Raw genomic sequence first — 11,368 nt, 5'->3', positions numbered from 1 at the left:
ACCACCACGTCCCTCTGCCCGGCCTCCCCTCTCACCACCACTCTGCCCAGCCTCCCCCTCTTACCACCACGTCCCTCTGGCCGGCAGATTTGGACGAGTGTCTGGAGGGCCGCTGCGAGCAGGTCTGCGTGAACTCCCCGGGGAGCTACACCTGCCACTGTGATGGGCGCGGGGGCCTCAAACTGGCCCAAGACATGAGCACCTGTGAGGTAGGCAGCCCTGGCTCTGCAGGACCCTCACAGCGCTCTGGGGGCCCTCGGTGGCAGTGGAGGCTTTTGGGAGAAACGGTCTGTGAAGCTCTGGCTTTTGCTGAGGCATTGGGGATCTCCAGGGCCACATGGAAGTTTGCGATGAGAAACGCTTCCGTTCCCTGGAAGATATTTGGTTGTATTTATAAATTCTGTGACAACTCCCAGCTCCCAGTGGACCTGCCTGGTGTGGACCAATGTGATTTTCGGGGTCACAGCCCCCATTCTGCTGTGCACCAGGGAGCAGCATGACCCACCTGACCCGCCGGTGGGGAGGCGGTGCCCACATGGGGATGTTTCAGGCAGGTGGCTCTGGTTTTTCCTGTTCACCCTGCGCCTGAGCCTGGGGATTTGATAGTGAGCATTTATTTAAAAAGCAAAACCGGCCAGTGTTGGTGGCTCATGCCTGTAATCCCAGCACTTTGGGGGACCGAGGCAGGCAGATCATGAGGTCAGGAGTTCGAGACCAGCCTGACCAATATGGAGAAAACTGCCTCTACTAAAAATACGCAGTTTGCCAGGCACATGCCTGTAATCCCAGCTATTCGGGAGGCTGAGGCAGGAGAATCATTTGAACCTGGGAGGTGGAGGTGGCAGTGAGCCAAGATCACGCCAGGTTGGGCAATAAGAGCAAAACTCCATCTCAAAATAAAAAAAGCAAAACCGCAGGATTCCTCAGGTGAAATGGCCACCAGGTCAGCTTCTCAGAGTCACAGACCCGGGACAGGGCCACAGGGCTCTTGGGTCTGGGCTGCGACGTTTGGGGCTCACAGCCAGCCCTTGCCTTAAGGTTCTTTGCTTCACTGCTTCATGTCCTTATGCAGAGGGTGTCTTGCCCCTGCCAGCCGTCCAGCTCACCCTGGGTACCCATGGGGGGCAGGGCAGGCCTGGCTCCACCCCAGCCCCAGCCCCTGGGTCTTCTGGGGCCACCAGCACACTGGCTTTGGTTCTGGGCAGCGTGGAGAAGCTGCAGTGCAGAGCAAGAAGCTTTCTCGGATAGCCGTCTCCAAGGTCTCCATAGTTATTTCACAATAGTGTGCAATTTTTATGATTCTCTGTAATTTTTGTATGTTTGAAATATCTCATAATTAAAAAATAAAGGGTCAAGGGGAATGAGCAGGGAAAGAGGTGACAGGGACCCCAGAGAAGCCCTGTTGGGGCGGCTGATGGCGATCCTGCCCTTCCCCTGGGAGCCGCAGGGCGGGCAGGTGTGACAGCCTCTTGGGCCTCGGGAGCTAGAGGCGGGGTGGCCACACTCCAGGGGTGTGGGAGGGACAGTGGACCCGCTGCAGGGCCAGGGCCTGGGGCTCAGGAAGCAGAGTGGAGGGCACATCCCTGACATTCTGGGGTGTGGGAGGAACATTAGACCTGCTGCTGGGCCAGGACCTGGGGCTCAGGGAGCAGAGCGGAAGGCACATCCCCAACCCTCACGGCCCCTCCCGCCCACGACAGGACATCTTGCCGTGCGTGCCCTTCAGCGTGGCCAAGAGTGTGAAGTCTTTGTACCTGGGCCGAATGTTCAGTGGGACCCCCGTGATCCGACTGCGCTTCAAGAGGCTGCAGCCCACCAGGTGAGGAGGCGTCCACAGAAGGCAGCGCAGCTGAGACAGAATGGCCGGGATGCCGGCTTCACAGGGCCTAGGCCGGGGCTGGGCCAGGGAGGGGCCGGCATTTGCCTGCGCCCAGTGCTGACCTGTTTCTTCCGTGGGTGCCCAGGCTCGTAGCTGAGTTTGACTTCCGGACCTTTGACCCTGAGGGCGTCCTCCTCTTCGCCGGTGGCCACCAGGATGGCACCTGGGTCATGCTGGCCCTGCGAGCCGGCCGGCTGGAGCTGCAGCTGCACTACAATGGTGTGGGCCGCGTCACCAGCAGTGGCCCGGTCATCAACCACGGCGCGTGGCAGACGGTGAGTGTGAGGCAGCCGCCCTTCCCAGCCCCCCGGGGGCTCCGGCACTCACTCACTTGTGCACCCATTAGGAGATAGGCTCTGGGGCCTGACCAGCTGCGTGCGGGCAGGACAGGGACCCCCGCCCCTTTTAGCTCATGCTGGGGGGGTGCTCTGCTATTTCACCCCCGCCCTGTTTAGTTCACTCCTGGGGGCTCACTGTGGAGCTCGGGGTCTCTCTGCTATTTCACCCGCGCCCTGTTTTAGTTCATGCTCAGGGGCTCACTGGAACTTGGGGCCCTCTCTGCCATTTCATCACGTATCTGAGCCTGGCTCCCTCAGAAACGGACCTCAGGTGCAACCTGGGAGTTTGGTCTCCCTGAGTTCAGGTCACTCTTGACTCAGGTGAGAACCTGTGGTTCTCAGCCCCAGGGGACCCTGGGCTGTGACTGGAGGCCATGCTGTTTATCCCGAGTCGGGTGGGGAACAGACCACGGCCGCTGATGCTACATGCAGGGCCCTCACTAGGGAGGAAGCCGCCCAGAACCTGCACCGCAGGCCCAGGCTCCTGCCACGTGTGTACCCCTGGCCATGGCCACCTCTCCCTGTAAGGTCACGTGGACGCCACTGCCCCTGAGCTCTGGCTCCCTGGGCTTGCAAGTCCGTGCTGCCATTCCCGCCACGGGTCCAGGCAACCTCATGGGGGCTGCCCCTTGCCAGAGACGTCATGACCACCTGGACCCCAGACCCGTGGGCAACCTGAGGGGTCCCAGTCAGACCTGTGCCTGGGAGCTGTGGGCAGCGGACAACATGCCCGCCCCACAGCCCTCTCTGTGGAGTGAGAGGGTCTGTAACCAGCTCCTGCCCACGGGGCTGGGCCCCTCACCACACTGGGCTTTCAGAAAGGTGGAGAAGCAGGCCGTGTCCTTCAGAATGAACATGAAGTGGAAAAATTCACCCTGGCCCTTGCAGATGAAAACATTGTGGATTTTTGCCCATATTTCCATTCTGCAAAGTAACGCCTGCTCCATTTTTCCTGACCTCTTAAAGGAGCAGCATCTCCAAGAGCAGGAGGTTGTTCTTAGCAAAGCTACAGAAAGAGCAAAGCTACAGAAAGCAAACTAAGGGGAAGCAGTTTCAGGGATGGCGCTGTGGGGATGAGGGGCCCAGCGCAGGTGGCCCGACGCAAGGTCACTGGGGGACAGTACTGCGACCTAGACCTGCCCATGACTCACAGCGGCTGCTGCATCACACCAAAACGGGCCCTTCCCAGCAGGGCACCTCGTGAGGAACTCTCCCCAATTCCACTCTCGCTAGCTGGTCCCCAAACCCAGCTGACTCGAACTTCTACCATGTTTTTGTAACTTGGTTCAAACCCAAATACCTGAAAGGTGTTTTCACACAGGAAGAAGGCTATTCTTCTGAAGCTTAGGAAGAGTGTATCTAGTGTTTGACTTGACAGGTTTTCTGTGAGAAAACACATTGGTGCATTGAGAACCCTCCTGGCCCAGGCAATGACGAGCATGGACTCCCTTGATGTTGAGTTGCTCTTGGCTCAGGTGGGGATGAGTGTGGTCTCCCTGAGACGGGGATCCTCCTGGCTCAGGTGAGGATGAGCGTGTCTCCCTGAGACGGGGATCCTCCTGACTCAGGTGAGGATCAGGTGGTCTCCCTGAGGTCGGGACCCTCCTGACTCAGGTGAGGATCAGGTGGTCTCCCTGAGGTCGGGACCCTCCTGATTCAGGTGAGGATCAGGTGGTCTCCCTGAGGTCGGGACCAGGTGGTCTCCCTGAGGTCGGGACCCTCCTGACACAGGTAAGGGTCAGGTGGTCTCCCCGAGGCTGGGACCCCCTTGGCTCAGGTGAGGATAAGTCTGGTTTTTCTGCAGTTGGTGCCCCCTCAGAGTGTGCACTCCCACCTTTTCTCATGGCGCTGCCTCTCTTCAGATCTCTGTTGAGGAGATGGCACGGAGTCTGGTCATCAAGGTCAACAGGGATGCTGTCATGAAAATCGCGGTGGCCGGGGACCTGTTCCAGCCGGAGAGAGGAATGTTCCATCTGAATCTCACCGTGGGAGGCATCCCCTTCCATGAGAAGGACCTGGTGCAGCCTGTGAGTGCCGTCCTGTCCCTGGGTAGAGGCACCCTGTGCTGGGAGCCGGGTGGGTGTCAGGAGGGCAGGGCCAGCTCGTTCTTGCCCTGCGTTTACCATTGACCAGGTGTGGGGAGGACCTAGAAGAAGGGAAGGTTTCCGAGAGTTTGACAGAGTCAAGGTACAGCCATGTGGTTAATTTTACCATCTTTTTGTGAGGCCTCACTGAGTTTCCATCTGATTTGATAATAAAGTTGTCTATTTTTCAGTGGAGACAAGACACAAAGAAATTATTCTTTAACAGAACAATAAACTTTTTTGGACGATTTCCAAGGACATTGTGGGTTTTGTAACCCTGCCGTGTCTCACAGGGGAAAGGCAGCCATGGCGGGCGGGCAGTGTGGGCCGTTTCTCCAGGCCCTGCCTTCCCTCCCCTCAGCACAGCACATGCTGGGCCCCAATCTGCGTCTCCAGCCCCCATGCGCTGATGTCTAGGCCTGTATCCTGGGTGTTTTCAACTCCCACACCAGGTAGGAGAAAGGTTCGCACATCTTCGCGTCTGAGTGCTGTGTGTCCGCAGTGCCTGTGCTGAGAGCCACCCCTTCGGTGGTGTGAGCGGCACCCTGCTTTCCAGACCCACGGTGCACCCGGACTTTGCCTGGCTCGCCCCTCCTCATTTCACAGATAAAGGGCTGCCCTGATTTGCCCACAGCCATATTGAATAATTCACATGAGCGCTGGATGGTTAAACAATCCATATTGTTTGACCTTGGATTCACATTTTTTCAGTCTTTTCCTAGCTTTAAAATTAATCCCTATTTCTTGAGCATACACCAGTGGAAATAGGCGTTCTGCAGTGAGTCATTTTGTAAAGTGAAGAAACTTACGAAGTCACCACCACCAGTGGGATTGGTCCGTTTTTGTAGTAGATTTGCACGGGGCCTCTCGCTCCCAGGAAGCCACGGAGATTTCTCTGTCTTTCCAGATAAACCCTCGTCTGGATGGCTGCATAAGGAGCTGGAACTGGATGAACGGAGAAGACACCACCATCCAAGAAACCGTGAAAGTGAACACGAAAATGCAGTGCTTCTCGGTGACGGAGAGGGGCTCCTTCTACCCGGGGAATGGCTTTGCCTTCTACAGCCTGAACTACAGTGAGTCCTGGCTCTTCCTGGCTGGCTGTGGGTGCACCTTCTGGCAGGCACACGCTGAAACAGGCCGATGGCCTCGGATGGCAGCGTGGGACAAGCTGAGGCTCCTCCAGCTCTGGGGCAGGGCAGGTTGCACAGGGGTGTGGGCGGAGGCCCCGCTCTCAGGATGACCGCTCAGGTCAGTCAGTTCAGAGTCAGCCAGCAAAGAGGAAATAACAAACGTGCAGAGAAGGTGCCTGCCAGGCTGGTCTGGGAGGCCAGGGAGGCTGGGAGGGCCTAAGAGGGTCCTTTGCAGAAAGTCCTGAGACAGCACAGCCTTAAGCCCTGTCCAAGTGCTCGTGGAAGCTCTCAGCAATGTGGTGGATTTCTAGACATCCACCACGGGAGGCATCTAGAAACAGCAGCGTGGCTGCCTGGGGGACTGTGAGCCTTGGCCTGAAAAAGGGCGGACGGAGGCCAGCCGGGTGGAGGCAAGCTGGTAGCCCAGTCCTGTAGTGCTCTCAGAAGGGGCTGCTGTGCCATCCTTTTTGGCCCAGGCTTGGGGCTGCCGTGAGGGTGGGATTACTGCTGTGTTCCACCCCACCTCACAGGCCCACCCCACATGGGTCCACTGGGGCACCACAGCCCCACCTGTTTCTGAACACCAAGCCGTTTATGATGAAGGACCTTCCTCCCAGAGGGCAGGCAGCGCCCCCTCTATCAGACCTCCCAGCAGAAACCCCAGGTTTGAGGGCATCCATGTAGAGCAAGGGGGATGGTCCTGCCCCATCCTGAGCCGTTTCCCCTTGGGAGTCAACAGCGTGGCCGTGTCAGGAAAGGCCCCTGGGAGAAAGCACCATCCGCTGCTGGTTGCAGCGACTACGCAGGCATCCTCCCTTCAGTCGTTATTTTTGTGCTTTCAAATCCAGGTCATCATTATAACGTTTGACATATCACAGGAAATGCTGAATTCCTTTTTCCACTTAACATCATTCACATTTCCCGGTGGTAACACAGGCACCACAGGGGCCGTTTCCAGTGACTGCGTCCTTCACGGTCTGCTGGCCACGTCTGCCAGCCATTTGGTCTATAAGGACAGAAGCAGTCAGAGCTCCGTGTGCGCTTCCGTGAATCTCAAACTAGACCAGTAACGTCTCGTGTAAGACAGAAGGGATTTGCTGGGAACAGCAGCACTGGCCTGGCTCACTCTGCAATGACTGAGCCTGGACTCAGGCTCACAGATTCCTAGGTCTGTGCAGCCTCCATGCAAGGGGCCACGTGGAGCCAGGAAACCTTCCCGGGGAGAGCTGAGTCCGGTGCCCTCGTGAAGCCGCGATGGCCAGCATGTGCTGGCCTCCTGTCGGGACCTTCCAGGACACCCTCATGTCTCCCTTCACAGGGGACAGGGAGACTGGCAAATGGGAGAATTTTTGTTAATTTTTGGTTTTGTTGCTATGTTTTTGTTTCTTTGATTCTTGTGTTTTGATGCCGTAAATGGTTGTTGAGAACTGATGTGGCAGGTACCAGCTGGGGATAGCCAGGACTGCGCACAGCCCGTAGGAAAGAGACGGGAGCCGGCACAATTCAACCTAACCCCAGCCTCGGCCACAGTGTGAGGCGCCTGATCACAAATCTGTACACACATTGATTTGGGGTCGTTTTTCCTAAAACAGCTTCTTTATTAGGACTTGGGAGTTCTAGGTGAGATGGAAACACTGAAAACACACAGGGAGGAGGTGTTTCTTCTGGCTTCTCAGTCTGCAGAGGGCTCAGTGTGGAGAGGACATGCGGTGGTTTTCTCCCTGAGGAACCAGAATTCAGCCCTTTCTACTAACATGGGTTTCGGGGCACTGTTTGTATGAGCTACAGATGCCACGTGGTTTCATTCAGATGCATTATGTATGACGCACGTGAATGGAAAACCCCACTGAGGCAGGAGCCGAGCAAAGGCTGACAGCTCAGAGCCCAGACCGCGCGCGTTCACGACAGCTCAGAGCCCCCAGACCGCGCGCATTCACGACAGCTCAGGGCCCAGACCGCGCGCGTTCACCACAGCTGAGAGCCCAGACCGCGCATGCCCACGACAGATCAGAGCCCAGACCGCGCGAGTTCACGACAGCTCGGAGCTCAGGCTGCGCGCGTTCACGACAGCTCCGAGCCCCTAGACCGCGCGCATTCACAGCTTAGAGCCCAGGGCACGAATGGCCACGACAGCTCAGGGCCCAGACCGCGCGTGTTCACCACAGCTCAGAGCCCAGACCGTGCATGCCCACAACAGCTGAGAGCCTAGACTGCGCGTTCACAACAGCTAAGAGCCCAGACCATGCGCATTCACGACAGCTCAGGGCCCAGACCGCGCATGCCCACAACAGCTGAGAGCCCAGACTGCGCGTTCACAACAGCTAAGAGCCCAGACCATGCGCGTTCACGACAGCTCAGGGCCCAGACTGCGCGTTCACAACAGCTAACAGCCCAGACCGTGCGCATTCACGACAGCTCAGAGCCCAGGCCGCGCATGCCCGCGACAGCTCAGAGCCCAGGCCGCGCGCGTTCGCGACAGCTCAGCGCCCAGGCCGCGCGCGTTCGCGACAGCTCAGCGCCCAGGCCGCGCGCGTCCGCGACAGCTCAGAGCCCAGGCCGCGCGCGTTCGCGACAGCTCAGAGCCCAGGCCGCCATGGCTTTTCCCCGCAGCTAGGACCGCGTCTGTCGCGGTCCTGCGCCTGCCCCACGCCGGCGTCCCCGCCGCGCCGACCACCCTGTGATGCAGCGCTTTCCTCGCAGTGCGGACCCCTCTGGACGTCGGGACCGAGTCGACCTGGGAGATAGAAGTCGTGGCCCACATCCGCCCGGCCGCGGACACGGGGGTGCTGTTCGCGCTCTGGGCTGCCGACCTCCGTGCCGTGCCCCTCTCTGTGGCCCTGGTTGACTATCACTCCACGAAGAAGCTCAAGAAGCAGGTGGGGCCCCCCGACTTCCCGCGCAGGCACCGGGGCGGAGGGCTCCGGGGTGGGACCCCAGAAAGCCTCGGACCGGGCTGCGGGTGTTTGCCCAGCAGACGTCGCCACGCGGCTGGCCGAGGGGCCCCCAGCGTGGTTCGCTGCTCGGCTGGGCAGGTCGTGGCTCACGTTGGAGTCGGATGATTTCAGCAGCAAACTCAGTTTTCCCGTTTCCCTGGAAAAGTCGGATCTGTGACCTCAGCCGCTGCCCCAACAGCATCTTTCTGGGGGATGCCGGGTGGAGCCAGGTGCAGCTGCCCCACCCAGTCCCCACACTAAGTCAGCTGTCACGAGCCGTGGAGTCAACAGAACAGTCGAGGTGATGCAGACAGGTTTTACTCCCTCGCTTCTGTGTGGAGGAGGAAGGTGTGGGTCAAAGCAGAGGGGCTCGTGTCCTCCACGTCTGCCCACCCCAGGCCACAGAGTCCTCCTGGCTGCTTGGAGGTGACAGTGGCAGGTCTGGTTCACACAGATGCGCCTCACCAGGTGGCTGAGGGTCCACACCATCACTTCCACACCCACCCCAGCGTCGGGAAAGAACAGCTGCTCAAATGCAGACACAGCCGACCCCTGGGCTGGGGAGCAGGAAGCGGGGCCATCATGCCAGTGGGAGTGCCCACCGGGCTGGGAGGCCACCGCAGGGCTGTGTCCTGGGTCCCCACCAGGGACATACTAGTCCCTGTTGAAGCACAGCCCGACCTTATGTGTGTCCCGTGTCTGGAACAGGGGTCGACCCTCCCACACCCAGCCTGGGCCCGGGGTTTACATGCAGAGAAGCTGAGCCCCAGGTGGGGTGGGGGCATCACCCACAGTCAGCGAGTGGCCAGACCCAGGGCTGTGGGGAGCCCTGGACGGAAACAGGCGTGCAGCATGGGGGCAGCTGGCAGCTGTGAGGCCCAGCCTGGACCAGCAGCCTGTGTGGGGGTGGCTGGCAGGCCCTGACTACCTCCCGGTCCCTGCAGCTGGTGGTCCTGGCGGTGGAGCGCGTGGCCCTGGCCCTGATGGAGATCAAGGTCTGTGATGGTCAAGAGCACGTGGTCACTGTCTCACTGAGGGAGGGTGAGGCCACCCTGGCGGTGGATGGCACCAGGGGCCAGAGTGAGGTGAGCGCCGCGCAGCTGCAGGAGAGGCTGGCCACACTCGAGAGGCACCTCCAGAGCCCCGTGCTCACCTTTGCCGGCGGCCTGCCAGGTAGGCGCTCCCTGCTTCGCTCGCTCCAGGTAAGGGGCTCCAGGCATGCCCAGCTTGGTCACCCCAGATTGAGCCTGGACAGGCTGGCGTTTCTGGTCGTGAATGCGGAAGGGACTTCTGTTTTAAGAGGAAGCACAGGTGGGTTGTAGGTGGGTCATTAGGGGGCTACTGTGGAGCCTCAGTGCTGCTCAGGTCATCAGCTGAGGCTGAGGAACACATACTGGGGCCAGCTTTGGCCTGACTCAAGCCCCGTGGCCTGACACCGCAGCTGTTAGCCACCAGCAGAGTGACCGCCAGCCCCTCCCACGTCCAGCAGGGTGTCACGCCGCATCCCATGGGCTACACAGACCAGAGGGTGGGACGGTATCTAAGTAAGTTGGGGGCGTCCTTGCCACGGCCTGAGCCAGGAGGCTGGGCGGAAAGGCGCGTGGAAGCCGACGCTGGTGCAAGTCCTGGCTCCCCACAGCTCACTGCAGGTTTTCACTTGTGGCAACCAGCAGGGTTTCTGTCTTGGCTGCCAGACACAGACTCCACTTAGTTTTAATAAACAGAGCTTTGAAGAGGATGAGAGAGAGCCAGGAAGCCTGCAGCCTGAATGACTCATTGGGCCCAGAAGAAGATGGCATTTAATCGATGGGACTGTGTGTGCTCCCGGCAGGGAAGGGAGGCAGGCGTCCGCAGAGCTCAGGATGGCAGCTGCCTGCTGCTTGTCTGCTGGGTCTGCAGCCGAACTGGGACAGGAAAGTTAGGGAAGAGGAGAAATCCCACCTTTTCAGAGGGAACTCAGGGCTGGCCACAAGTGCTGCCAGGGGTGGGGGGAACCAGGCAGGGGCGGGGGGAGCCGGGCAGGGGCGGGGGGAGCCGGGCAGGGGCTGGCCACGCAGCCATCCCTGGGGCCCAGGCCGGGCCTGCTAAGACGTGTTTGTTCTCTCCCCGCGGGCCAGATGTGCCAGTGACTTCAGCACCAGTCACAGCGTTCTACCGTGGCTGCATGACGCTGGAGGTCAACCGGAGGCTGCTGGACCTGGACGAGGCGGCCTACAAGCATGGCGACATCACCTCCCATTCCTGCCCCACCGTGGAGCCCGCCGCAGCCTAGCCCCCCGTAGGACGCAGCAGGGAAAGCCCCTCAGCCTCTGCCTGAAACAGCCGGGAGGAGCCTGGGGTGTCCGCACCGCGCGGGGCGGTCCTGAGAGCTGGGCTTTCCTCGTGGCCGTCCTGGCCTGTAACATATCTGTAAATAGTGGATGGACCTGGGGCCTCTAAGGCCGTGCACTCAGCCACGGGTCTGGGCACGGGGAGGCCGGTGTGGGGCAGAGCGGGCTCAAAGAAAATAATTCTCTATTATTTTTATTACCAAGCGCTTCTGACTCTAAAATATGGAAAATAAAATATTTACAGAAAGCTTTGTAACGCTGTGTTGGCCACTGCCTGCTCCCTGCGGGGTTCTCGGCATGTAGCAGCCTTCAGGATGAGCAGGGCTTCCCGGGGCCCCACGCTGTGCTCAGCTGCTCCAAAGGTCCCTCATTTCAACCCAGCCCCTGCCGGGTTAGGTGGCCACGGTCGGCCCCCTGGGAGCCTCTGTCTCTGGTAGTGATGGCAGGAGCTGGAGCCTCAGTTTACTCATTCTGTTAATGGGGACAAAGCCTTGCTCGGCCCTGCCACGGACACCAGGCATGGCCAAGTGAGGAGGGCATGGTGAGGGTTCAGCGCACGGACGCAGGCTGCTCAGGACAGTGGCCTCTGAGCCAGCCTGGGAGGGACCCTGAGCTGGGGCTGAGGGCAGGAAGACACCGAGGCGATACCTGCACCCCCTCCCCCTCCCCAA

The 11,368-nt window shown here is 59.7% G+C and overlaps 1 protein-coding gene across 1 annotated transcript in view; it reads left to right on the top strand.

Annotated features, from left to right (window-relative positions):
- Positions 1-10,953, top strand: part of GAS6 (growth arrest specific 6) — a 39,112-nt gene extending 28,159 nt beyond the window's left edge. The window contains exons 8-15 of the mRNA XM_032246331.1: positions 88-209; positions 1,701-1,819; positions 1,965-2,154; positions 4,080-4,244; positions 5,209-5,377; positions 8,135-8,310; positions 9,312-9,540; positions 10,485-10,953. Of these exons, the coding sequence (XP_032102222.1) occupies positions 88-209; positions 1,701-1,819; positions 1,965-2,154; positions 4,080-4,244; positions 5,209-5,377; positions 8,135-8,310; positions 9,312-9,540; positions 10,485-10,639 (1,325 nt within the window). The 3' untranslated portion in view covers positions 10,640-10,953. The remainder of the gene's footprint in view (positions 1-87; positions 210-1,700; positions 1,820-1,964; positions 2,155-4,079; positions 4,245-5,208; positions 5,378-8,134; positions 8,311-9,311; positions 9,541-10,484) is intronic.
- The last annotated feature ends 415 nt before the right edge of the window (positions 10,954-11,368 follow it).

This window comes from Sapajus apella, unplaced genomic scaffold (assembly GCF_009761245.1).
Source record: "Sapajus apella isolate SASKATOON/1434 unplaced genomic scaffold, GSC_monkey_1.0 scaffold60, whole genome shotgun sequence".
Taxonomy (NCBI): domain Eukaryota; kingdom Metazoa; phylum Chordata; class Mammalia; order Primates; family Cebidae; genus Sapajus; species Sapajus apella.
This window is presented reverse-complemented; position numbering and strand designations above follow the sequence as displayed.